The following is a 27,890-nucleotide window of genomic DNA, read 5'->3' on the forward strand; positions in this document are numbered from 1 at the left end:
CTTGTTAATTTTCAGTCCAGGAGTAAAACTGTTATATATTTCCTCAAATTCTGACCGTAGCAGGTTAGAAATACTGGGAATTAAGACCTTCTACCCAAGTATATATACATTTCCTTGATATGATACCCTATAAATTATTTTTTCCATTAAATATCTGCAAGTGCTTAAGTAGTAGATTCTGTTTAGGTTTAGAGAACTTCTTTAGATTATTTCATACACAGTACTATGTGTATAAAAGCCTGCCTTTGGACCTTAATGAAGCCTTAATGCTTTGTTTTGTCTTTTTTTCTGAAAACCTACTGTGTAACTTGCTGAAGTAGGTGCTATAGTACTCAAAGACTATAGCATCTTTTCTGTATCTCTTTGGATCTGCATTGTATGCAATGATACTCTGATAAGGCTTCTCAGTTTGCTTAGAGTTTGCATAAATGTATACAGGCATTTGAAAACCCGTGAAAATTTAACGTTTAGTTGGAAGTTTGACACAGTGTAGTCAGTCATAATGAGAAACCACATCTAACCTTAACTTAACTGCTTTAGTTCTATTATTTGCTTGAACACATATGTACTATGATTTTTTTACAGACAGCCCAGCTGATTCATTTTCCACTAGGCTTAGGTAGTTGATTCAGTCAGCTGCAGGTGAAGTTTAGATTTTTTTTTTTTTTGCATACCGCTAGATGTTCCGTGTAACTATAATACAAACTTTGCCTGGCATTCTCCCTGGTGATGTTCTTCTGTAATATCTGAAACCCACTGAAGTCAGAACAAGAATCTTAGCTGGCTGAAGTGCCATAGGGAAGTCACAGAGTAGCAGTACTGAGTACTGATGAATGAATAAGTCTGTCAAAGTTTACAAAGTTTCTGGAATTAGTTTGTATGCTATAAACATGAACTAGTAATGTTCTACCAAGTGAACTGTAGAACTTACCAATAATCTGTATTTTAAAAGAATAGTGTTTGTGTCAAAAAGTAGGAAATGCCTGTTACCTGCTTGTCTACAGTATGTTAGGCTATGAATTTAAATATTATGACTTTCATATATTGAGCTACATTATACATGTGTCAATTCAGCAGAAGTGCTCGTACAAGGGTCTATTCAAGTTTTATGTCCACGTGAACCGTGTGTTTGAGAACTAATGATAATTATAGTAATTCAAACGTTTCAAATTAATCTTGGAAATCCTGTGGAATTTCCATTGTATATTTGTAGTTGAAGGTTTTCACAAGATTTTTATTGAATCATTTTATCAGAATGAAGAAATACCTATTTGAACTAAGTATTATTTTATATATGACTTCTATGAGAAGATTCCTTCCTTTTGATTGACACTGAAAAAGAAAATGCTAAAATGGAAAAGTGCTTTTTGGTGGTAAACACTACATGAACTGAAAAAGCAAGAAGTATCTGTTGATTCAACCTGAATATTCCATAGTGTTTTTTCAAATAGAACTAATGGGTTTTGATAAAAATTGGTTCTTAACATTAGGTTTATTAGAAGTGGTGAGTTGTTACAGTGCAGTTAAATTGCATTGATACTCTGGTTTAAAATAAGAGACCTGAGAAATATTTCTTCTTAAGCTACGCTGTACATGAATTTCTTCAGTAGCTACTAAAAAGGTTGACAACTATATCAGTATAGTGGTAATGAATAGTCTTCTAATGTGTTTTGAAAAGAACTATACCTATTACAGATAGGGACACGCTGAGTTGCATTTGAAGCAGGTTCTACAGGACCATTTGTCTCAAAACACACAGTATTTCACTGTAATAGTAAAAAGAAATATGATGGAGTGATACATTTTATGAAGCATAGTAACAAGTGTGAAATTAACCTTTGCAGATGAAGTGGGTTGCCATTGTCTAAACTACTTTGAAAGAATTTGAAATTTCAAAACAGAGTTCTTCCCCATATCTCAAATAATAAAAATTTTAAGAAATGTATTTATTAACAAAAATTAGGTTTTGCTATCAGAGGAGGGCTGTGTCATACTGGCTGTCAGGGTGCAGCAGTGACTGGCTGCTCTTTCAGGGCCAGGAGAGAAGGCGGATAAACTAAGTGGCTGGGGAGGGGCCTTGGCAGACTGATGCCCATCCTGCTGCCCCTAAGGGATGCAAGAGAGGCAGGCACCAAAGTGGTAGTCTAGTTCCTCTGCAAGTCCAGGTCATCAGGCAGTTAAAGTGTCTAAGTGCACCCAGAGCCCTGACACTACTTATGCTAAATAACAGTAGAATTTTTTGCTCAATTTTTATCAATTTATATCTTGATGTACTTTTTTTTCCCTTCTAAAAAATTTTTGTATTTTTCTTTCTCATGTGATAGTCTTGTATTAGGGAAGTAAATTCTTTCTCATGTGATAGTCTTGTATTAGGGAAGAAATTACTATTGACAGCTAAAACAGTATTTGAAAACTTGTCGTGGTTTAAACCCAGTCAGGTAACTTGTTCACTCACTCCCAGTGAGTGGTGCCGAGCTGACAACAATTGAGGTCCGTGTCCCATCCCCCCGCCCCCGCACCGGGGCTCTCCCCTTCCCCGCTCCCGGAGGAACGGGGAGGAGGATCAAGAGAGTGCAACTCCTACGGGTTGAGACAAGAACAGTCCAGCAACAAATCACCACCACTACTATCAACTACAACAATGATAAGGGAAAATAACAAGGGAAGAGAATACGATACCACCGGCCAAGAAAACGAGTCCCACCTGGAAGCCCGTGTCCTTCCGGGTAACTCCCAGTTACCCCTCACCCCGGGCATGACGTGCTGTGGTATGGAATACCTCCCGGGCTAGCCCAGGTCAGGCGCCCCATCTCTGCTTCCTCACAGCTTCCCCTCCTCCCTGGCAGAGCATGAGCCTCACAAAGTCCTTGGTCAGGGTAAACATCACTTAGCAACAACCGAAAACATCGGCTTCACCAACACTGTTCTCAGGCTGGAAGTCAAAACACAGCACTGCACCAGCTAACACAAAGGAAAAAACATGACTGCTACTGCTGAACCCAGGACATTATCCACCCTTTATTCCATACCATTCACGTCGTGCTCAGATCCCACATTTTCAATGCACCATCGCTCTCCCACATATATACATCCATATACATACAGACCAAGAGGAAAAATATCATTTTCTTAGTGCATGGACCAATCCCTATAATGCTGCCGAGTCCATTCGGTCCATGATGTTCAAAGTTCATTCTCTGTTGGGATGATGGCTGGAGGGAAGTCAGGGCCAGTCGCTGGTGACCTGGAGACATCTAGTTGGTGGGCTATATAAGCATTACACAGCAGGCAACAGCATACAATTGAGTTCACTGGCTGTTTTCCCCTAAAATCAAATCCCCTTGAGGTATACATCGGACTTCCCCATCTTCCCGCATTACCCACCAAGTATATCCAGGTCTCTGAGCAAAAGCAATCCCACGAGTGGGTTTGCCTTTACCTGAAGCAGGAATAACCCAGACTGTCTTCCCCAGCAAATTCTTCATATGCACCACGGGAACTTTGTCCCCCTCTACAATATGTAAAAGTTCTGACTGGGCTGGGCCGGCCCTGTTGGCAGATCCTCTGGTGTTGACCAACCAGGTGGCCTTTGGTAAGTGTGTATCCCAATGCTTGAAAGTTCCCCCACCCATCGCTCTCAGTGTAGTTTTTAACAGCCCATTGTACCATTCGATTTTCCCAGAGGCTGGTGCATGGTAGGGAATGTGATCTACCCACTCGATGCCATGCTCTTTGGCCCAAATATCTATAATGTTATTCCGGAAATGAGTCCCATTGTCTGACTCAATTCTCTCTGGGGTGCCGTGTCGCCACAAAATCTGTTTCTCAAGGCCCAGGATAGTGTTCCGGGCAGTGGCATGGGGCACAGCGTATGTTTCCAGCCACCCGGTGGTTGCTTCCACCATGGTAAGCACATGGCGCTTGCCTTGGCGGGTTGGTGGCAGTGTGATATAGTCAATCTGCCAGGCCTCCCCATATTTATACTTCAACCATCGTCCTCCATACCAAAGAGGCTTTAACCGCTTGGCTTGTTTAATTGCAGCACATGTTTCACACTCATGAATAACCTGGGCAATAGTGTCCATTGTTAAGTCCACCCCTCGATCACGGGCCCATCTATATGTTGCATCTCTGCCCTGATGGCCTGAAGTGTCATGGGCCCACCGGGCCAAAAATAATTCACCTTTATGTTGCCAGTCTAAGTCCATCTGAGCCACTTCAGTCTTAGCCGCTTTATCCACTTGTTGTTTGTTCTGGTGTTCCTCAGTGGCCCGACTCTTGGGTACATGGGCATCTACATGACGTACCTTCACCACCAGGTTCTGCACCCGGGCAGCAATATCTTTCCACAGTGCAGCAGCCCAGATGGGTTTACCTCTGCGTTGCCAGTTGCTCTGCTTCCACTGCTGCAACCACCCCCACAGGGCATTTGCCACCATCCATGAGTCAGTATAGAGATAAAGTACTGGCCACTTTTCTCGTTCAGCAATGTCCAGGGCCAGCTGGATGGCTTTCACCTCGGCAAATTGACTCGATTCACCCTCTCCGTCAGCAGTTTCTGCAACTTGTCGTCCAGGACTCCATACAGCTGCCTTCCATCTCCGATGCTTTCCCACAATACGGCAAGAGCCATCAGTACACAAGGCATACTGCTTTTCACTTTCTGACAGTTTATTATATGGTGGGGCCTCTTCAGCGTGCACCACCTCCTCCTTTGGTGACATTCCGAAATCTTTGCCCTCTGGCCAGTCCATGATGACTTCTAGAATGCCTGGATGACTGAGATTTCCTATTCGAGTTCGTTGTGTAATTAGTGCAGCCCATTTACTCCATGTAGCATCAGTTGCATGATGTGTAGAGGAGACCCTGCCTTTGAACATCCAGCCCAGCACGGGCAGCCGAGGTGCCAGGAGGAGCTGTGCTTCAGTGCCAATCACTTCCGAAGCAGCTCGAACCCCTTCATAGGCTGCCAGTATCTCTTTCTCAGTTGGGGTATAGCTGGCCTCAGATCCTTTGTATCCCCAACTCCAAAAGCCGAGGGGTCAACCTCGAGTCTCCCCTGGAGCTTTCTGCCAGAGGCTCCAGGTAGGACCGTTCTCCCCAGCTGCAGTGTGCAGCACATTTTTTACATCTGGTCCGGTCCGCACCGGTCCAAGGGCTACTGCATGAACTATCTCGCGTTTAATTTGCTCAAAGGCTTGTTGCTGCTCAGGGCCCCATTTAAAATCATTCTTCTTCCGGGTCACAGGATAGAGAGGGCTTACAATAGAACTGTAATTTGGGATGTGCATTCTCCAGAACCCCACAGCACCCAAGAAAGCTTGCGTTTCTTTCTTATTAGTTAGTGGAGACATTGCTGTTATCTTGTTGATCACATCTGTGGGGATCTGTCTATGTCCATCTTGCCATTTTATTCCCAAAAAATTGAATCTCCTGCGCAGGTCCCTTGACCTTACTCCGTTTTATGGCAAAACCAGCTTTCAGCAGGATTTGGACTATTTTCCTCCCTTTCTCAAAGACTTCTTCCGCTGTATCGCCCCACACAATAATGTCATGAATGTATTGCAGGTGTTCTGGTGCTTGCCCCTGTTCCAGTGCAGTCTGGATCAGTCCGTGGCAAATGGTAGGGCTGTGTTTTCACCCCTGGGGCAGTCGGTTCCAAGTGAACTGGACACCCCTCCAAGTAAAAGCAAACTGTGGCCTGCACTCTGCTGCCAAAGGAATTGAGAAAAATGCATTGGCAATATCAATCGTGGCATACCACTTGGCTGCCTTTGACTCTAGTTCATACTGAAGTTCTAGCATGTCCGATACGGCAGCACTCAATGGTGGTGTGACTTCATTCAGGCCACGATAGTCTACTGTTAGTCTCCATTCTCCATTAGACTTTCGCACTGGCCATATGGGGCTATTAAAGGGCAAGCGGGTCCTGCTGATAACTCCCTGACTCTCCAGTGTACGAATCAGCTGATGGATGGGAATCAGGGAGTCTCGGTTGGTGCGATATTGCGGTGCACTGTTTTGGTCGCAATTGGCACTTGTTGTTCTTCAACTTTCAGCAACCCCACAGCAGAGGGATCTTCTGAGAGACCAGGCAAGGTGGACAGCTGCTCAATTTCCTCAGTCTCCAAAGCAGCAATACCAAAAGCCCACCGGTACCCTTTTGGGTCTTTGAAGTACCCTCTCTTGAGGTAGTCTATGCCGAGGATGCATGGAGCCTCTGGACCAGTCACAATAGGGTGCTTTTGCCATTCCCTCCCAGTCAGGCTGATTTCAGCCTCCAGCACAGTCAACTCTTGGGATCCTCCTGTTACTCCAGAAATATAGATGGGTTCCATCCCTTGACAGCTTGATGGCATCAGGGTACACTGTGCACCGGTATCTACTAGAGCCTTATACTTCTGTGGGACTGATGTGCCAGGCCATCTGATCCACACAGTCCAGTAAATCCGATTGTCCCCTACCTCCACCTGGCTGGAGGCAGGGCCCCTCTAATGGTCGTCACAGTGTTGGCCACTTAAGTTGTGGTGAAAGGGATTATTCTTTGTTAATACAGGAGCTGGAGTAAAATCAGCTCTTCCACTCCATCTGGGAAACTGCTCACCAGAGACCGAAGCCGTAGCTCTCATGGGACGATCAGTCTTGGCCCTTGCTCCCCTCTTCAGTTCACTCACCCGTTCCTCCAAAGCTGAAGTAGGTTTTCCATCCCACTTTGTCATGTCTTCTCCGTGATCCCGCAGGTAAAACCATAGGGTACCCCGTGGCGTATACCTCCTGCATCTCCTCTCTCGAACAATAGGACGCCTTTTGTTAATAGCTGAGACGTGTGTTAGTACACGTGAGGAGCTGGATAAATCAGATAGATCGTCCCTCAATTGTTCGAGGTCCTGGGACAGTTTTTTCACAGCTGAGATGATGGAAGGGGTGAGATTGTCTTCGAACTCTCGGAGTTTATGAACCATTTCATCCGCTGTTAGTGGTACTATGTCATTCCAGGTTACTGTTGCGAATGAATGGGCATATGATGACGGTGCATTCCGCGTAAGTTTTCGCCACATGGGTCGTGTACATTCAACTTCATCTGGATCTATAGGTGTATCCCCGTTATTCGGCTTGATGTGATAGAGCATCTCTACGATGGCCGATTCCCTCAGAGACTGGATGCCTTTGTCTATAGTAGTCCACTTGGCCGAACGACTCGTAACATCGTCCTTGTACGGAAACCTTTCTTTCACAGCTGCCAAGAGCCGCCTCCAGAGGCTGAGGGACTTTTTCTCTCTTGCAATTGCTTTGTCAATTCCCCCTTCTCTAGCAAGTGATCCCAGCTGCTTGGCTTCTGTACCTTCTAGTTCGTGACCATCGGCCCCATTGTCCCAGCATCGGAGTAACCAGGTGATGATGTGCTCCCCTGGTTGACGGGTAAAATCTTTTCGCATATTCCGCAGCTCGGTTGAGGTCCGAGGTCGAGAAGTTACCTCTTCTTCTTCATCTTCGTCATGTGATGATGACTCCTGATCAGATTCTGGACCGGGTGGTGAATTCATTGGTTCTTCATCTCGCTTCACCCTTTTTGCCTCCTTTTTGCTTGTTCTCTTGCATACAGGGGCAACCGATATTGGTACGAATTGGTACTCTGGTTTGGCTGCAGTGATTATCACTGTGGTTTGAGTAGCGACTGTACTTGTTGCTGGGGATGGTGTAGCTGTTGTGCTTGGAGCTGGGGTAACCGCACTGTCTGTTGCAGTTGAAGTTTGAGCAGCTGCTGTACTTGCCACTGGGGTGGCTGCTCTGTTCATTGAGGCCAAAGTTTGGGTAGCAACTGTACTTGTCGCTGGGGTTGGTGCAGCTGCTGTGCTTGGAGCTGGGGTAACCACGCTGTCTGTTGCGGTTGAAGTTTGAGCAGCTGCTGTACTTGCCGCTGGGGTAGCTGTGCTGTTCATTGCAGCCAAAGTTTGAGTAGCGACTGTCGCTTTGCCCTGAGATCCGCCGACATTCTTTTCCTTTTGAAGGTGCTGGATAGTGTTGAACAAGGCCCTGTAAGCATAGGCCAAGCCCCAGCACGTTGCCATGATTTGTCCATCTCTGTTATGGCCAGAATGACCACACACCTCATTTAAGTGTTTTACTAATTCTTCTGGATTTTGCAGTTGTTCGGTAGTGAAATTCCAAAGTACTGGAGGGGCCCACTGACCTAGATACTTGCCCATACTATCCCACACACCCTGCCACTCATGGCTGTCCAGCCTCAGGGAAAATCTCTCGGTCCTCCTACATCGTCATTTGACCCCAGACAAGACCCAAACCTGACTCTGCTTAACTCTTGAAATCAGTAGTGGGCAAAACACACTCTGTATGCGTGTTAGCATGGTGATTCCCATCACCATCAGCAAACAAGTCTCAACAGCATTAAAAGGCCATTCAAAAAATTCAAAACTCTCAGATGTAAATGGTCTGGGGGGACGACTAGGAGGGTAAAAGGATGTCTCCTTCACAGGTTGAGCACCTGAGAGGAGAAAAAAGATGTGTAATTGCTAAGCACCTTCATCATATACCTCCCAAAATATAAAGGTGGTGACCACACTGGGAACATAAGCCAGAGCAGTTTCATGATCAATGATTCTATTGTATTACAAGTCATTACCATAAAGTACAATGGGACAAAAACCTTAGCCCAAGCCCCACACTTGAAAAACACTAATACAGCAAATGCCGGATGGACGTAAAATACGATATACTGAAACTGTGAGATCAAGAGGAACAACCTTGAGAGCCAATAAATCAGCATTGTGACGAGTGACTATCAATCCAGTCAGATCTGTTCTTATCTCAACCCCTCGTGCCCCACGTTGGGCGCCAAAAAGAACTGTTGTGGTTTAAACCCAGTCAGGTAACTTGTTCACTCACCCCCAGTGAGTGGTGCCGAGCTGACAACAATCGAGGTCCGTGTCCCCCCCCCCCGCACCAGGGCTCTCCCCTTCCCCGCTCCTGGAGGAACGGGGAGGAGGATCGAGAGAGTGCAAGTCCTACGGGTTGAGACAAGAACAGTCCAGCAACAAATCACCACCACTACTATCAACTACAACAATGATAAGGGAAAATAACAAGGGAAGAGAATACGATACCACCGGCCAAGAAAACGAGTCCCACCTGGAAGCCCGTGTCCTTCCGGGTAACTCCCAGTTACCCCTCACCCCGGGCATGACGTGCTGTGGTATGGAATACCTCCCGGGCTAGCCCGGGTCAGGCGCCCTGTCCCTGCTTCCTCACAGCTTCCCCTCCTCCCTGGCAGAGCATGAGCCTCACAAAGTCCTTGGTCAGGGTAAACATCACTTAGCAACAACCGAAAACATCGGCTTCACCAACACTGTTCTCAGGCTGGAAGTCAAAACACAGCACTGCACCAGTTAACACAAAGGAAAAAACGTGACTGCTACTGCTGAACCCAGGACAAAACTGAATTATTAGATGTTGCTTTTTCTCTGATAAACTGAGAGTGAAAGGAATAATTACCTTGTTTTGATGAGTGAACTGAAGAAGAATGACATAGAAGTCTTACGGGAAGGCATACGTGAGAACTAGGCTGTCATGTTAACAAGGTGATTTTATTCATGTGATGAATTTTTCAAACAGTAAGTGGTCTGTAAACTATACTGATATTTTTTTTTGAGGAACACAAGCTTCTTTTGGCTATCGTGTAATGGAAAAATATTGGAATAAATGTAAAATTTTGATAGTGCAGCTATTTTATGAAAACTCTTGAGTCATTCCAAGCTGTTGTTATTTTTGCATTACATGTGTCTGCAACAGAGTACGTTTTATACCAACCATAGACTGTTCTGCAAGCATAGTTGAGTAAAAGATGTGTTTGAATTATAAGTACTGGAGTTAGCATCGTATTCTATAGAAATTCCGAGATATTTCTGAAGAGAAAAGAGAATGGATTTGAGTGACCTTATCTGAATATAAAAATATGTGAGTGAGCAACTGTATTTTCAGAATTGCTTTTATCTCAGTTACGTAAAGAGCTGCTTAATCTTTTCCATTTAACTTCTACTTTTAATTGCAATGTCTTTAATTGCGGTAACAGATGTTAAGATACTTCGAGTCTTTATTCAAAGACTGATCTTTCCTCAATAAGTTATGTGTATTTGGTTTATATCCAAAACTTTTAACCGGAAGGATGACTTGAGTTTCGGTTACATTAAAAACGTTGAAAGTCTTTGAATTGTTATTTGCGAAGCTGTATTCTATAGCTTCTGAGAACTGAAGAAAATTACATATCCGTGGAATATTTTGTAGTATTGGGCTGTTAAGTCATATGTGCAAGATAGTAGGTTTTAAAGGACTTTCACGTTCTCTTTATTATTAAAGAGCAAAACCAGAATTAGTCTTTCTGCTGAAGAAATGCACAGTTCTGCTCCTTGTAGGTCTACACTCATATTTGTCCAGAAACGACCATCTTGACCTTGCATTTTAATCTGAGGCTCTTTTAGAGAGCCTCTGTTTTTCTCATAGTGCCTGTAGGTAAATTTCCAATCAACAGTGTAATTGCTTCATAAAAGAATATTGCATGTAAGAAAAATATTTATTAATTCATTACATTTTGTTGCCCAAAAATTGTGTGCATCTGGCTGTTATGTTTGTTCCTCATGTTGCTACTGCTATATGAATACTGTTATTAAATCCTGAATAGCAGATGTCAAATGTGGTGGTTATTAAGAAGTTTACACTTTTCATGTAATTTTAACTTTGGTAGTAAGTATTCACTGTTTGTAAAACTAACTTCATTATTTCTCAAAAAAGAGAGTACAGTAAAAACACAAAACAAGAAAAAAGCTTTTCTAATGTTTTCCTTCTAATATAGAGACTACTGGGATTAGTGTCGAGGAGTAGGCCAGTGGTTTTGACATGTTTTGAGAAAATGTTTATTGAGTAAAATGTGTACAAAGCAAGATGACACTTGTTCTGGCCTGGAATTTTGTGTTCTAAATATTTGCAATGATGTGCCTAATGTCCAGACAGCAGTTACTTCTCAGACAGAAATTATAAGCAGACAGAAAAAGAAATTTGCCCTCTGATACGTTTATTTTTATATAATAAAAATTTATAATAGGGATAATGAAGAAATCTACTACTCTGATTAAGGTAAAAGAACTATGTAAACACATCCTTTATTAGTCCGGGTGTTTCCAAGGAACAAAATTATGCATATTTTGATACTTCTTTGTCTGAGTTTTTTCATTATTCAACCACTGTATCTATTTTGCAGATTCTGAAAATGGAATGGGGAGGAGAGTATTCTCTAGATTCTTCCAATTTAGACTGTTTGTTGGATGTCCTTCCTACAGAACTGGAGTTTCACCAAATCCTTAGTGATCTTGATGAAAAAATAAAGAAGAACTCTTCTAGGTAAAGAGTATTTTATTTGTATCCGAAATACTAGTGAAAGTCATTGCATTAAAGAAGAAATATGGCTTTTGTCTTTTGTTTCTAGTTGTAGGTTAAAAGTTTTATAATTATTTTACTAGTAATTTTACCTTAACCACTTGAGCATTTAAGAAATGTTTAATGCCATATAATTTTTGTGCTATATTTTTTCTCTCAATGGAATTTTTGACTGTTGAATCATCTTAATCTTAGGAATTACTGGAGTAGGTGTGATAGTGGAGGAAGAAAATGTGTAGTCCCATGACAGTTGTATTTCCTACAGCTGTGAGATAGAACTTTAATCACTGAAAGACCTGCAGAATTTTAGAAGAAGGCAAAATTTGAACCGCATATGTTCTTTAAGCTTTTCTAGTGGAAGTAGAAAAAGCAAGGAAGTTAATATGTGTAATCGGTGCTACAGAAACAGTGGAGTGCTGAAAGACTTCTTTGTTGATGCAGACTTTTCTCACCATTACAAAAATATCAGCTCAAGATTTCATGCCTTATTTAAAAACAGTGGCGGTGTTTTGTGGCTAAGCACTTTAGTACCTTTAAAATACTTTGAAAGATGCTCTCAGGCAAATTGCCCGTTTTGGTGTCAGAGATACAATAAATATCATAATTTTTGTGTTAAATTTTGAAAATGCTTGCCTTTGGATAACAGTGCATGTTACAGAGTTGTATGACCTCAAGGAAATAATCTTCAGATGATATCTGTTTTACAATTGTGTCATTTTGAAGCCCACATTTCTGAGAGGTCTTTGTCTGCTCCCAGACAGCTTCCTGAAGAATGGAAATAAACCATTGCTATATATCACTGAAAATTGATTTAGGCTATCTCTGAATTATTGCTGTATTGTTTATGCCAGACTTGAGACATTTTTCAGCCTTTTTATTTGTATTATTCTTACCTCATATTTTGAACATTCTCATTTAAAAATAGTGTTTATAAAAGCAGTTCTGATAGTAATAATCTGAGGGTAACAATAATAGTGAAGATCTGGGAAATAGGCTATTGTGGACCACCACATACTGCAATTTCATAGAGTCATATTACAATTATCCAGCTGTTGACATCAGTGAAATGTAGATGCTTACTCAGAGTTTTGTTGATGCCATAATACAGTAATAGGTACTTAAGTTTTGAGTACTTAAGTTTTAAATTTTTTGGAATGCCATCCAGAGGGACCTGGACATGCTTGTGAGGTGGGCTGATGCCAGCCTCATGAAGTTTAACCATAACAAGTGCAAGGTCCTACACCTGGGTCAGAGCAGTCCCAGGCACAGCTACAGGTTGGGCAAAGAAGAGATTCAGAGCAGCCCTGCGGAGAAGGACTTGGGGGTGTTGGTTGATGAGAAAATGAACATGCGCAGGCAGTGTGCGCGTGCAGCCCAGAAAGCCAACCGTATCCTGGGCTGCATCAAAAGGAGCGTGACCAGCAGGTTGAAGGAGGTGATCCTGCCTCTCTACTCTGCTCTCGTGAGACCTCACCTGGAATATTGTGTGCAGTTCTGGTGTCCTCAAGATAAAAAGGACATGGAACTGTTGGAACAAGTCCAGAGGAGGGCCACGAGGATGATCAGGGGACTGGAGCACCTGCAGTATGAAGATAGGCTGAGAAAGTTGGGCTGTTCATCCTGGAGAAGAGAAGGCTGCGTGGAGACCTCATAGCAGCCTTCCAGTATCTGAAGGGGGCCTATAGGGATGCTGGGGAGGGACTCTTCTTTAGGGACTGTGGTGACAGGACAAGGGGTAACAGGTTAAAACTTAAACAGGGGAAGTTTAGGTTGGATATAAGGAGGAAATTCTTTCCTGTTAGGGTGGTGAGGCACTGGAATAGATTGAGCAGGGAGGTTGTGAATGCTCCATCCCTGGCGGTGTTCAAGACCAGGTTGGACGAGGCCTTGGGTGATATGGTTTAGTTTGGTGTCCCTGCCCATGTCAGGGGGGTTGGAACTTGATGATCTTAAGGTCCTTTCCAACCTTAACTATTCTATGATTCTATGAGTTTCTATGGTCTTGTATATCTGGGAAAAAAAATATCAGCATTTTTGGCAGTTGCTGTGTCACCTCTTCAGCTACAAAATAAAGGTGATATTGTCATAATTATGCAGAGCCACCTCAAGAGTTAGAAAGATTATTATGAAGATGAGTCTTTGGAATGCATGCTTTACTACTATTTTTGGTTTTAATTTGTGTAAGATGTTTGCTGCTGGTTGAGAAAATCTGGGCTGTGGGAAAGCAGGCCAGATGCTCACTCCTTTTAATGCTACTTTATATTAACATTTTATGGTACATTTTACATTAACATCATCACAGTGGAACTGTTTGTAATTTTTTAAGGCTGATTGTCCCTGTCTTAGTGCCTTCTAATTTGTAGGTCCATGTCCTTTCACTGTAGGTTTTATAAGATCAAAATGGTATTTTATGCAAGGGCAGCAGGAAAATGGATTAGGGAGTGGTACACAGCAACGCATGCCTGGAAAAGCTTTGTATTTCTGCTGAATTGACACTTAAGGTAGTTTTCAAACTAATTTTCACAAGCAAAATCAGAAAGTAGCCCTGTAGTTACCAGGTGATATTTTGCTCCTGTAATATGTCAGTTTCAGAAATGGAGAGGAGTTTAAAAGAAGATGGACAGCAGCTGATATGACTTTTAAATTAAAAAGAGTCCTTTTATTGCTAGTATATTAGAGGTAGCATGGAGTGAAATCATTTTCAAGTTACCATTGATCTTTGTAAGTCGTATGATAAGAGCAGCTCTATGCGCTACAGTGATACAACTGGAATACAATCCATTTTTCATCAGATAGATTTATGATTTTATTGTGCCGCAGAGAATAAACATAATCATATACAGCATATATATATTTTTAAAAAAATAAAACATTGTGTAAAGAATTATGATCCAAAAGTGTGTAAATCATTTGAATGTTCATTTATTGCCTTCCAACTGAATAGCTTTTATGAAATTGTGTGACACCACAAATCAGATATGCTTTCCAGCAGTTGAATTACCTTCACTATTTTTGTATCGTACCAGTTCAATTTGGTACTATAACAAAAGAAAAAAAAAGAAAAGGCCATCTGTGTGAGATCATTTTATTTGTAAGTTTTAAGGGAGTAAGTGCCACTATTCCATTAACAGAGCCCTTATTACACTTGAATGTTAACTATTTTTGCATCAGTTTGTAGAAGCAGGTGATTATGAACTCTCAAAACTATTGTCACTGCTGGCCAGTTTTGTGTGCAAAGCAGGTTACTTGCTGATTTTGTTTTCATGATTTCATCAGGATGGCCATTTGCTTTTAGTCTTTCCCTTGCATTTGCCTTGGCTTTTACTGTTAATCAAAACTCTTTGGATTTTTTTTTTTTTTTCCCCCTAATTGGAGGATTAAGAATTAGTAAGAGTTAATTTTTGAGCAATCCACAGAACTAAACTTTCAGCTGGTATTTAATATTTCTAAGCAGGAAACAAGGTACAGAGCTTGAAACCAAGCTTATAGCACATAACTTGAAAGTGACTGTAAACATGAAATCTGTTCAGCAGTTGGGGTTTTTTTTGTGTATTCAGTTCTTAGTCAAGCTATGAAAAAAATGTTATCATACACACAAACAAACCTGTATTATTAGCACAGCAGCTTTACTTTCTGGCTTTGTCCTGTGCTGTTGGGGTCACCATTGTAAAGAACATAAAATATTAACAGGATTTTTATCCGTTTATACAGTTGGGTTACTGAGAGTGAAAAAATGGACATGCCAGAAAGAATAAGTTGATGGCCAAATAGACTAAAATGGAACAATGTAAACATTCTAGAACTGAAACTATAATAACCTCTTCTTTTTTCCAGAATTTTAGAAATCCTAAGAGATACATTGTACCATGAGTGTTACAATAGGTTATCATAAGCATTGAAGGAACATGCAAGATGATAAACAGCCATTTTTGATAAAATCTCTTGTTTCTGTTCAAGATAAGATTATCAAAACATTCTTTGCATGAATTTTTATGGTTTTGTGGGGTGTTTTTTTTCAGTTAGATTGTATCTATAATTTTAAAAGTTACTAGAAAGTAAGTTATTTATATTTTTGGTTAAATTCCTGCATCATCAGCAATACCCACATGAAATTTTCTGTAGATCATGGGAAATTTTCTTACTGTTTCTCTTTTGGCAGCTCAGTTTTCATGAAATAAGCCAAAATGCTTGGTTATCATGGAGAAATTGTAACAATAAAAATGCCTGTGGGTGTTATATTGGTAAAAGTCTCTCTCAAAAATTTTTTACTACTCTGACACACAGGTTTATAAATGATATGACTGATTTTTTGCAAAATGGTTTCTAGTGTTCAAGCTTTTTAATGAATACACATGATAATAATAAAGTAGCATTATGCTACTGTTTCTTCAAAACACAGTGGAAACAAGAATTATTTTTGAGCCAATTGTCTCTTCTTAATAGGAGACATGTAAACTGGTTTTAAAAGCAGATCTCCATGAATATGAGGATCTTAAGCATAAGTAACATGAGGTTTAAAGATAATTTCACTTTATAGCTTAGCAGTTTAATTTAACCAATCTCATTGTCATTTTTATGGCTGCTCCATATGTTATGTGAAATAAATTGAAATGGTGCTTGTTAGAAATTGAAAGGAGTTAGATCATCCTTCAGCTTACTTATAGTATTCTTAGGAAATGGAAAATAAGAAATGGAGATAGCAACTCTCATCTTGATACTGTGCTTTTCAAAATCATCTTCTATCAGTATAACAGTGCTTACACTATCAGTTCCATTATAAGTACATGGCTTGTTACTGTCCATTGGTGCAGCCATGTAAAAAGCAGTCTCTCCACATGATTTATTCCTAAAAACTGTCATTAACTTAATAAATAATAGCACCTAGGTGTTCTCAAATTGAGACTGCCTCTCTACAGTGGGAATACTTACCAAATGAAATAGACATGCTGCTCCAGAAAAGCACTCCAGTGTGGAGACAGACAACATAAGAGAGCTTATGCTTAGCTTATAAAACAGCCCAAAACTGAACTGTAAAAAGGAGTAACAATTTCAGTGAAATCATTTTCACTGGCTTAGTGGTATACCAGTAGTGCTGACCACAAGCACTGATGTGCCTACAAAGGCTCAAGGTACTTCTTGCGTGGGACAAAATATTTCTTTCTTGAAAAATCAGGCAATTTTACAAAAATCCGTATAAGCCTAAGTATCATTTCTTTTCTACAGAGAAAGATTAATTTGTCTTTGAGATTTTATATTCCACTGCTTGTTTAATAGTTTGGTGACTATTTTTTTCTGTGTGTCTGAACAGTTCCACAGGTTCAGAAAAAGTGGAATTGTCTCCAGAAGAAAAATTGATAAATTGATAAATACCAGGACACTATCTGCCTTGAGTCCATGTGTTATAAACTGCTAGAGATGATGAAAATAATCTGAAAAATCTTCAAATATTAGAATCATCATAGAATCATGGAATGGTTTGGCTTTGGAGAGACCTTAAAGCTCATCCGGTTCCAGCCCTCTGCCACAGGCAGGGACACTTTCCACTAGACCAAGTTGCTCCAAGCCCCATCTAACCTGGCCTTGAGCACTGCCAGGGATGGGACAGTCATAGCTTCTCTGGGCAACCTGTGCCAGGGCCTCAGCACCCTCACAGCGAAGAACCTTATAGATGTTGACCAGTGTTATTACGACTTTTTTTCCTAAATACTTTCTTAATACATGCATTCAAAATATTTACAATATTCTCCAATGATTAAGTTTCATAAGTTAAATATTTTTTTCTTATGATTTTTATTTTATTCTTTTTTTGGCATCTTCTAATGACCACTGTCAGAGACTCAAGATCTTCCATCTGACCAGGAATAGGCAAGTTTCCAATGGAAGAATTAGGCACCTTCCAGTTAGGTTCAGCAATATCTCAAAATTGGTATGAGCAGGCAAAACATGAATTGTGTGCCTTGCCTTATCATTAAGGTTTAGTGTTTCAGAGGGTGTTTCAGAAAACATACATACAGAGCATAGGACCAGTTAACAGCAGTAGGGAAAAAGCATTAAGTACTGTAATGTGTCTAATTTGGGGGTTGCACGCACACACGTTGTATTCTTCCATTGACTGCACATGATTTTAAGATGATTTATGCTTCTATCATACATGTATAGTATCAATTGATATCAGCTGGGTTGATGACTCAATTTGTTAAAGAATGGAGCTTATTTTCTGCACTGAACTTAACAAAATATATTTGCATTTAATGAAAAACTATTATTTGTGGGGAAAAAAGGAAACTAGCGCTTTATATAGCTTTTTGTAATTGTACTTTTAAGAGTGAAATTCATTAAATACATTAAGCACATTTTTCATACCAGAAGTAATGTTTATGTTTACAGTTTTGAAAACTCTAGCACATAACCTAAGAAAAGGAACTCAAAGTCTCATTCTCCCTACACTAATAAGAAATTAGAAAGTTTTAAATACTACCTTCCATAGTGAGGATAATTTTAATCCTATTTGTCAGAAGGTTGTTTTTTTTTTTAATTATTGAGTTTTAAACCCAAATAATACTTCTTTTTTTTTTTCCCCAGAGGTAACCAAATTCCTAAATATTTAATTATGTAGCTAATGTGAAGGAATAAGTACCTGTAGTTAACTGTGTTCTTGTAATACTAAGTGTTGAGAAAAATCTTGAAAGAAATAGCAGTGTTTCGGAGACCATGTTTACGTGCAGTATACTGGAAGCAAAAATATTTTTATTCAGTCAAAACCAGTTTTAGTCCTAATTCATTGTTTACTTTATTGGGATAAAAAGATTAAATAAAATGAGCAGACTTACTGTGATTTGTACCTACGGGGAGGGTCACTGAAATTTATCCCTTTAATACCCTTATCAGTGTTGGGACAAATTACCAAAATATCCAGCTTTGAGAAAGCTGTCGCCTACTCACAGGTTGGAGTTTATTGGCTAGCACATAGATTCATATGTCAAAGATGAGTGTAAAAAATGGTTTGTAATTGAAGAAGATTGACAGAGACTAACAACAGCAGTCTCTTACAATTCATAATGCTGTAATCTACTTGGGTATGTTTGAATGAGACACGTAAGCACACCACAATAAAAGCCTTTGGTGTTGTCTCAGCAAGTCCAGGTGTATGAACAGGGCATTCAGTTTTCTAGTCCTGAGAGCTGGTTTCACAAGTTAAAAAAACAGATACCAATAATTTATCAAGTTCAGAATTGGCATTCATGGCTGGACAGTCCTATCTGGAACCTGAGCCAGGCCACAAGCAGGGAGCAGTTGCTTTTCATGGAGATCCTTTCTGCTCCTGGTAAATCCATGGATGATAGAAAGATACTTATTCCAGTACACTTCATTTTGAACTCAGTCATACTCAGGATTAGGTCTTTTACATCAATTTTATAGAGGTGTTTTACAGGCCATCCATGTATTCATAAATTTTAAAACTTTTTTTTTTTACATTTTATCATCAGTTGTAGTTACTGAAATTGATTTCTGAAGGTAATGAAGCTGTAAAATGTTGTGACTTCATTCTGTTAAAGTAGGTACCCTTTGAATGGTTTACTTAATGTCTTTTAAGTGTAAAGCAAATATACCCATAATTCTTAATGAATAAAGTTAAATATGGGAAAATAAGATGTTCAAAATGACCTACTTATTTTGATGATTTTTTTTTTTAGAAGGTTTATGGTCATAGTTTTGGAAACTATTTATTTATTTTCTGACATTCAAAATGCTACACTTCTTCTGCACTTACATTCTTACGATTGTCCATGCATTCTATAATTAGAGTTGATGCAGTTTTCATATTTAGCTTGTTATTGTTTAGTACTGTATTTTCAAGAAACAAAAGGCACAAAGCAAAACCTATCATAGCTAATTCTGGATGTCATTCTCAGAAAAAGTATACTTCTCTCTTACGTGTTTGTTGCAGGTAAGTTAAAAATAAAAGGAAATAACAAACTACTGTTTATCTCTGAACTTAATTTAGTGTAATCATTTGCTTATTTTTTTACACTGTTTTTAAAAAATGTCTATTCAAACATTCTCAGTTTCCCAAGGTATGGATGACACTGATTTACTTAATTGCTGTTGATCAGAATGAGGCAGCTAATGGGAATTTAGGGTAGATTGCATAACATCTGCAAAAGAGTGAAATACAAATCACTCAGTAAAAGAGAGACTCCAGTAGAAAATCAAATAAATGCTTCTTCCGCATCCTGAAAGCAGTACTGCAGGCAGAATTAAATGAAGTCAAGTCAGTTAGTGGGTGATATGCAGAATGCATCTTATCACTGATTTCTTCTACAAATTGTTACGGGTTAGTAGTATTTAATTTTTTTTTAATTTCATATTCAAAGCCAATTATATTTTTCATAAAAATATTTTCCTCAAAGAATATCACATTTTATGGAAAATTAATCTTTCCACACAGAGTTGTTATGCAGGAAAAAAAATTAAAACTTTACTCGGGGTTACTAATTTAAAAAAGTTTTCCTTTTTTTTGTTTTTTTTTTAAACTAGAAGTCTTTAATTTGGTATTTTGTCCCAGCCTGTAATGCGCTTAAAGATTTTGTTTGTTCTCCAGTTTCTTTTCTTCCCTCTCCTCTCATTCTCCTTTTCTTCTCTTCCTTTTCTCTTTTAAAACCTTCTCTAGTCTGCTTTTGACGAAAATTGTCAAGTTTGAAAATGTTAGAGAGCAGTTAAAGAAAAAACAGCCATACTTCATCTCTACAAAATAAGAGTGGCAAGTAGCAGTATAATAGACGTTTGTTGTTTTGTTGTTGTCATGAAAATAGAAGGTAGCATGATCAAAAGTATTTGACACTGAAATACCTGTTAAGAGCCAAGTCTCATCTGATCCCATATCTCTGCGCAGATAGAAAGTACTAAATTTGTATTAAACCTTGCATCCATTTATGTAAGAATATAAATGGAATAACTAATGCAGTCCAAAATGAAGTTCAAATAGTAGTGAGAATCGCTTAGTACTTCAATAAACCAAAACTAGCAACAATTATATTGTTGGCTGTCCTTGTATTAATCCTAGATCTGCCTAGGTATAGTCAATACTGCTTTTCTAACTGAAACTGTATAAAATATCAAGCATTGTTTAAAAAAAAAAAAAAAAAAAAAAGTCATTCTGAAATATTGAAAAGGTGGTTTTGTTAGAAAAGATACAGACTTAATTTGTTTCTGGATTTGTTGTTGTTGTTTTCAGTCTCCACACAACTAGAAATAAAATAATTTTGGATATTCAGTTGTTCTTGCAAGTTGTCCAACTGAAATTCCTGTAACAACTGTAACAGCCACATCTGATTTCATAAATAGGGTGATCATTCTAGGTGAATCTTGCGGAGCGGATCAGCGCCTTGAAAACAAACTCTGTTTTCTTTCAAATACTCTAATGACAAAAACAAGAAAGAAAAGATCTGCTTTCTCAGCACAACTGACTCCAAAATTCTTTTCAGCATTTTCTGTGATGTCAGTGAGTTTTTCAGAAGTTGTTGATATATGTTATGTATTATGAAACAACTGCTGATTGCTAAAAGAGCAAAATGACAAATTCACCTTTTGAATATAGTAGTTGACTCAGGTTATGTTCTCTCTTTTAGCTAATTAAACACCAAGGACCAGATCTTAGGTTCGATGAAGTCTTATTCACTGACAACAGCATTGAGAAGTACAAGATTGTTGGAGAAGTGGGGTAGTACTTACTGAGGATGGTGCAGTCTGTCCTAAAGGAAATTTATGTTAGCTCTAGCTCAACTGTATTTAAATATTAATCCTGCAAATAAGTCAGGCCTTATTTTGCAAGACTAATTTAATCTATGAAGAAGGACTAGTGTTAACATTAATTTGATGTAGTTTTTCAAATATGGAGTACATAAAATGCTTTTATCTCCAAGTCTTGAAAAAAAATTCTGTTTTTTTTTTTCTTTTTTTTAGCATAGACCAGTGTCTTAAAGACCTGCAATCAGAAGTAAATGAACTATGTCCTGATGAAATACTGCAAAGCACAACTGACTGCCTTCAGTGGCTAAACAACTGCAATTTTAGTTCTCTCAGACCTTGTCCTACAAACCATGGAGAGCTGATGGAGTTCCTTAGGACCCTGGTAAAAAGACTTCACTGTTTGGAAAGTTGTTTATGTGATGAGGAGGGGGGAGCTAAGGTTAATTAGGATTCTCACTTCAGTCTTCGCTGTCCAGAATTTTTATTATAAGGCTTAGTACTGGGTTTATGTCTGCAGCAGGGAGTTTTGGTTCCTTTTGGTCATGCCTTAAATAAACAAACTTGGGACAAAATCTTTTCACTGATACTACCACATGTTCAGCACTGCTAGGACTGTTTTATGAACACATGTTGGTGAAAAACATCTGAAGTTACTGTCTACCCTGAGGCTGTTGCTGCTTGTTCTTCACTTGCATCAGTATAATTTAATTCCTCTAATACAGATTATTGTTCCTGGTACATTATTTAAGTGTTAATTATCTGTCTACTTTTTGTTATTAGACGTGTGGGAGCTACATCCTTTGTTCTGGCAACTTGTACAACTAGATATAACCAGAAATCAAATTTCACTCAAATAAATCATCATTTTAGAAGCCATTTGTATCCAAAATTTTTTATCAAAAGTTAACCTTAGGAAATACCTGTGGAAAAAGAAGTCTGGGAAATTGAATTAGCTAGATAAATGAAGGGTGATACCTTGGTAAATGACAGCCTGCAAATATATGTATAAACTATGTATGTGTGTGTTCAGATGACGTAAATATGTATGAGTGTCAAAACAAATAAATGGTATCCAGCAGGTTTTTCTTTGTCACTCCCATGTCATGGTTTAGTTATAGGCCATGAACAGCTTTAGATTAAGATTGGCTGTATTGGCAGAGGGAAACTGCTGTGGAGAAGTGGAGTATTTTGTCCTTTGGGACTACCTCCTGGCTAGAGCTCAAGCTTCATCAACTCACCTCTTGTTTTTTCAGCTCTTTCTTAAAGGGGGTTGTTGATCTTTCATTCACTCTTTAATCGACTGAATATTAAGCTGTGTCAGTTGAGGAAGTCATCTCTAGAAACACCAGGTCTTTAATGTTTGTGCAGTGAAGATTTTTGTCGTCTTCTAAGACAGTCTGAATGTTGCTGTTAATAATCATCACACTCAAGGATGTCTGAGATTCCTTGATGCCATACTTCATCTAGAAAAAATAAGAGAATCCCAGGAAATGCTGACTTACGAAGTCTTTTTGTTACTCCACTTTCTCCAGTTAGCTCCTTACATGCTCCGAAGAGGGCATGGCAATGATGACTTCTGTTCATTCCTTGGTCTCTCTTCTTAAGAAATGTCTGTTCAAACCATATACCTGAACACCAGGTGGCGGCATTTGTTTGGGAAACACTAAAATGGCCGCATCTCTGCAATACTTGGGGTATCTCTTACAGAAAATGTGCTTTCTAGCTCTTTGGTTTACCAGGAGTTTACTGGCTGCGTAACAGTCTGGATGTGGGCTTTGGAGTACAGTTAGTCCTTGAGAATGGCTCTGTGGCAGGCTGCTATGTGGACAGCAAAGGGTGAGAAGACTTAAAGTCTCAATTCTGCACAGTTTATCAAGAAAACATCAGGGACTCAGGAGCTTGGACGTCACTGTTTCCAGGCTCAGGATAATCCAGCCTCTTGTGTAGATGAGACTACAGGTGAAAAGTGTACATGTATTAGCATAGACAGTCCCATCTGTAAGAAGTTATACTTGCAGTAGATAATCTTTAGTTCCATAAACAATTTTGCAGTAAACTGGTTTCAGTAATATCCAGCATTAATGAGATTATTACTGTCTGACCTTTCTTAAATATGTATCTTCATCCATTGAAATAATTACTCAGTTGACTGAATTTCTCACTAGCAAGCTTTTAATTAAGTATCATATAATTCATATTCAGTAATAATAACTTGCCTTCTACTTCAGGAAAATGTCCCTAATCATTGTTATCCTTTACTATGTGTGTTTAATGTGCTATGGATTTTGTTTATCTTTTAAGCTATTGGAACAATTAAAAAAATAGTGGAGAGTTCCGTATGTGCTTTAGCTGAAGTGCTGTATTTAGATTTATTATTAGTGTGGTATTTTCATGCATTTGTGAACTGTCATGCAAATACTGAGAGGTTCTTTATGAAACCCAAAAATCTTAATTATGTGTATTTTCATCCTGTATGCTATTTTACAATTCTAAATATTTAAAAGCTGAATATGTTTGTGAACCAATCTTCATTAATTTCCGTTCCTGCTAAACTAATGACAAAATCTTTTTAAATGAAATCTTAATTTTATTGTACCTATTTATTGATATGATAGGTAGTAGTCTGTAGTAGGTAGTAGTCCAGTTGGTAGACTGCAGATGTTTTCCTCTATATTATTGTCACTACATTTCTCATAAGACAACTTTTCATGCTTCTCTAAAACTGTTGGATACTAGTTTGGATTATTTTTTTTTTTAATAGTTTTGGCATCATCTTCTGAAGTATTTTTACAGGTTAATTTTTAAATGGGAAAGCCTATCCCAATATAGGGAATGTTCAAAAAGACTTGATGACACTGTTTTCAGAACTTCAGAATTCACTTCAGGGACTTTTTTTCTGAGTAACACTATGTCTAATATGGCATCTTTAAGCCTTAATTTAAGATGCAAAGGACTTGAAACACTGCTTAGGTTCTTACTAGCTTTCAGGAATAAAAATATTTCTGCTTAACCTTAAAAAACAGCAGTAGGGATTTGCTTGGAAGACATTTTTGATTTATCATTATTCCTTATGCATCAGTTACATTCACTGTTATGCCAGCTTCTCGTTTTCTTTATTTCAGAATGTAGTATTTGAGCGTGATTCATTAAAAAAAAGAACAAACCAACATTTGAGCTCTGGAAGCCTACCTGTGGAGACTTGATTGTTCATCACAGTGGTTGCTGATTAGGGTTTCAATTTATACACTGAGGCACAGTCTCTTTGATACCACGAAACTTTATAGAATACTTCAGTAGATAATAACAGAAAATCAAATCAGCCTTACGTATATGCATATTGATATGTATGATTTAGGATTTTAACTAGTTATACATATTTCTGTTATCTGCACATTTTTGTAGGATATTTGACTGATAATTTCCTTTGTTATGCATTCTTCCCCATGTGTTTCCAGCTTGTAAGGAAAAAAATTCATAGGAAACATTCTGAAATAAAGATGTAAAATGGAAGAAAAATAGCTAGTCTATTATTTTTAAGACTTTCTTTTATGGGAGGCAGTATACTCTCCGTCTTTTGTTCAGAGTTAGCTACTGTGGTGCAAGTCTTTTTTTTTTTTTTTTTATTTTCACCATGGCGTATGCCAAAGTAGAGGGCAATTGAAAGGTTAAACTCTTGGTTTCTTCCATGAGAGTGCAATGGTTTTGAATCATCTGAAACAAAGAATTTGAGGTGTGATACTAAAATTTTTTGTGACTCAAAAACATGAAGGGAAAAAAAAAGCCTATTGAAGCTTTCATTCTAAATTTTTTTTTATATTTTTGTGAGTTTTGTGTTGATAAAAGCTTGATACAGTAGAAAAATTGTACAATTTTTTTTTATTTGTTTGGAAATATTTCTGTAGTACCAAATTTGATTTATTTCTCTTTCAAAATTAAAAAAAAAATTATATATTTCTCAAGTACTGTAGGGTAAATAAATGAGCAATTCTGAAGGTGAAGGGTAGCTTGGAGACCCAGATGAAGGCCGTTAGTGGAAAGAACTAACCCTAACTGATTTGCCAGAATGCTTTTCTGTGTTGGAGAGAAGTGGTAGGTAGTAGGTGGCAGGGGAGTAAGGAAGGAGGTTTCTATGTTCTGATTCACGTAAGACTTGCCTGTTTGGTTTCTGAAACCCAGAAAATCAAGAATACCATCATTGTCACTCAGTTTTCTTGTGACTGTGATAGGGAAATTTGTAGGCACCTCTAGTGTAGCTTCAGGATTGAGAGAAGAGCCTTACAAATTTGGCCTAGAACTGTGGCCACATCCAACCTCAAATAGTAAAAATGTTGAAGATTCCGGAAATGTGTTTATAAAAAGTCAGGGTTTTTTGTCTGCAAGCGAAAGAGGATTTTGATAAATTGTTAATGTATTCATCTAAATCTTGATTTGACAGGATACACAGCTTCTTACTCTGCCCTGTGTGATCTAAGCCTGTTCAGTTCTTTGCAAGTTTTCAGTTTTAGTTCTTTAAGGGGGTCCTGAGAAGTTTATTTTATCCTTAGAGTGGCCTTTTTGATGGTTGTTGAGCCAGAACATATAAAGCAGCAATATTTCATTTTATAAATTCCTGTCTTGGTTTGATGAACAAAACCTGTCATTATCTGTATAAGTCTTGAGTCATTTTCATATCATTTTCTTTCGAAGATGTGTGTGCAGACCACAACAGGATGTGAAGTCTTACCTAATGAGCTTTCCAAAGCTTTCCTTTGAATTGCAGTTAGAATTGGTAAAGAGAAGAGTTTGAGGATGTAAGAAGGATGGGAAGATGAATGCGAGTTATTGGAGCAGGTAGAAAAGGAGATGGATTGGCACAGAAATCCATGGAAAAACAAGCTTTCTTATTTCTGTTGCTTATATAATAGTTTCTTATTTGCTGGTAAGATAAGTAGCATTAGAAACCTTTGATACCATAGCATGAAACTGTTTATTTTATGAACCGGAATTAACAGAACATATCTAAAATACTCTGATTTACTTTTCATAGCAAAGCTTGCTGAAGAATGAGCAAAATCAAGAAGAAATGATACTTCACTTCCTTCTGGATCTCTCTAGTCAGTGTGGTGTCTCATTTCCGTGTACTCCAAGTGGGAAGTCTTTTGAGTTAACTTCTTCCCTTCATGCCATTGAGGAGGATTCAGCTATGGATGTGAAATCTCTCTGGGATGATGTGAGATTGCATCTTCGAAGATTTTTAGTAAACAGACTGCATAGTCAAGAAGAAACAGCTACTAATGCTTTAGAACAGCAAATGGAGTTTAAAACTCAGTACATACAGCAACTTCTATTTCTTTACCCTGAATCAGAAATCTTAGCGAAGTATCAAAATATGCAAAAAAGTGTTGTTAGAGATCTTCTGCAAAACTGTATTTTGTCTAGCTGTGGTGAAACAAACTTCGATAAGGTGGTTCATGGTTACCAAAGTTCCATACCTACATTGTGCACAATGATAAAAGAAGATTTGTATCTGCTATGTGGAACTATTGATCCTTCTTCATCACTGAAATTTGTTAATGAAACTTATCTGGTTACCATCACTGAAGAAATGACAGTTCTTCTTGAAAGACTTTGTGAGCTGCAGTTCAAAGAAAATGCTCTACATATAGTTAAGGCAAACAAGATTTCAAAGAAGCATAGAGGAGCAGTTCATGCTGTGGGTTAGTAGCCTTGTTTTTTGTCCATTGTAGTTAGATACTATTTTAATTATACTACTTTTTTAGTGTACATTATTATTTCCAATGAAGGGAGAGGCCTGAGATTGTTAATTGCAGCTTTATGTTTTAATCATATTATTGCAGTTGAATTATAGACTGTTTCAAAACTGGGATGAAAAATGTTTTAAAGTTAGGGAGAGTATCTTGTGCTTATGTATATAGAAACACAGTTATAATTCACTGGATAAAATTGTCACATCATACTAATTTTTTTCAGTCTAACTTACTCCAACTGCTGAAATGTATAATAGAATAAGAACTATTTAATCCGGCTTTAAGAGAATTCAAACTCCTCTGCTGTCTACACCCTCGTTTTCAAGCTTAAAGGATATTATAGGAAAGTCTGTACAATAATGCCACCATAAAATAGACAGATTTGTACATCAGAGCAGACCCAAAAGATTACTATACAGATTCTAAAATAAATAATATGTTTTCTAATCTTGTGAAAATACAGTAAATCAGTGTTAATGCTACCTGGTTCTTTCTTCTTGTTCTAAGGAATTTAAGGCAGGAAAGGAGTCTGTTATAGGTGTGATATTTTCTATACTTTTCACAGTTGGTGAGTCTGACATGTAAATTTATAAAAAAGGAATCAGAACTTTAGAAAAAAAGTCATACAGAATGGAAATTTTCATCACGTAGTTCAATATGCAAGAGCTGTTTGTTCAAAACATAGCCTCCGATAAAGGTGAAGTAGTTTGCAGACAAAAAACATTAAAAGTTTAGAATCATGTGAAAAATAGAGAAACCAAAGATAGATCTTTGGGTAGTACAACATACACAAAAGGTGAGTGGGGTGATTATTTGCTAGCTCTACACAGAATAAAGTTACTCTCTTGTGAGTTTTAAAGTCAATATACATGTTAGTGTCAGTCAACTAGAAATTACACTGGAAGAAATGCAGAAATAACTTTTCAACAAGAGCTGAAGTATGGAGAA

General features: G+C 38.4%; 1 protein-coding gene across 5 annotated transcripts in view; it reads left to right on the top strand.

Moving 5' to 3' along the window:
* KIAA0825 (KIAA0825 ortholog) overlaps window positions 1-27,890 on the top strand; it is a 248,427-nt gene that overhangs the window by 26,411 nt on the left and 194,126 nt on the right. For 4 of the 5 annotated variants that reach the window (XM_061479084.1, XM_061479083.1, XM_061479086.1 and 1 more), the window contains 3 exons: window positions 11,270-11,409; window positions 21,409-21,577; window positions 26,222-26,891. In XM_061479084.1, coding sequence (XP_061335068.1) covers window positions 11,279-11,409; window positions 21,409-21,577; window positions 26,222-26,891 — 970 coding nt within the window. In that variant the 5' untranslated portion in view covers window positions 11,270-11,278. The remainder of the gene's footprint in view (window positions 1-11,269; window positions 11,410-21,408; window positions 21,578-26,221; window positions 26,892-27,890) is intronic. The other variant, XM_061479085.1, reaches the window with a different exon arrangement.

Source organism: Pezoporus flaviventris, unplaced genomic scaffold (genome assembly GCF_033815535.1).
Source record: "Pezoporus flaviventris isolate CSIRO_AGI_PZ_B2104156 unplaced genomic scaffold, CSIRO_AGI_Pfla_v1 ptg000141l, whole genome shotgun sequence".
Lineage (NCBI taxonomy): Eukaryota > Metazoa > Chordata > Aves > Psittaciformes > Psittacidae > Pezoporus > Pezoporus flaviventris.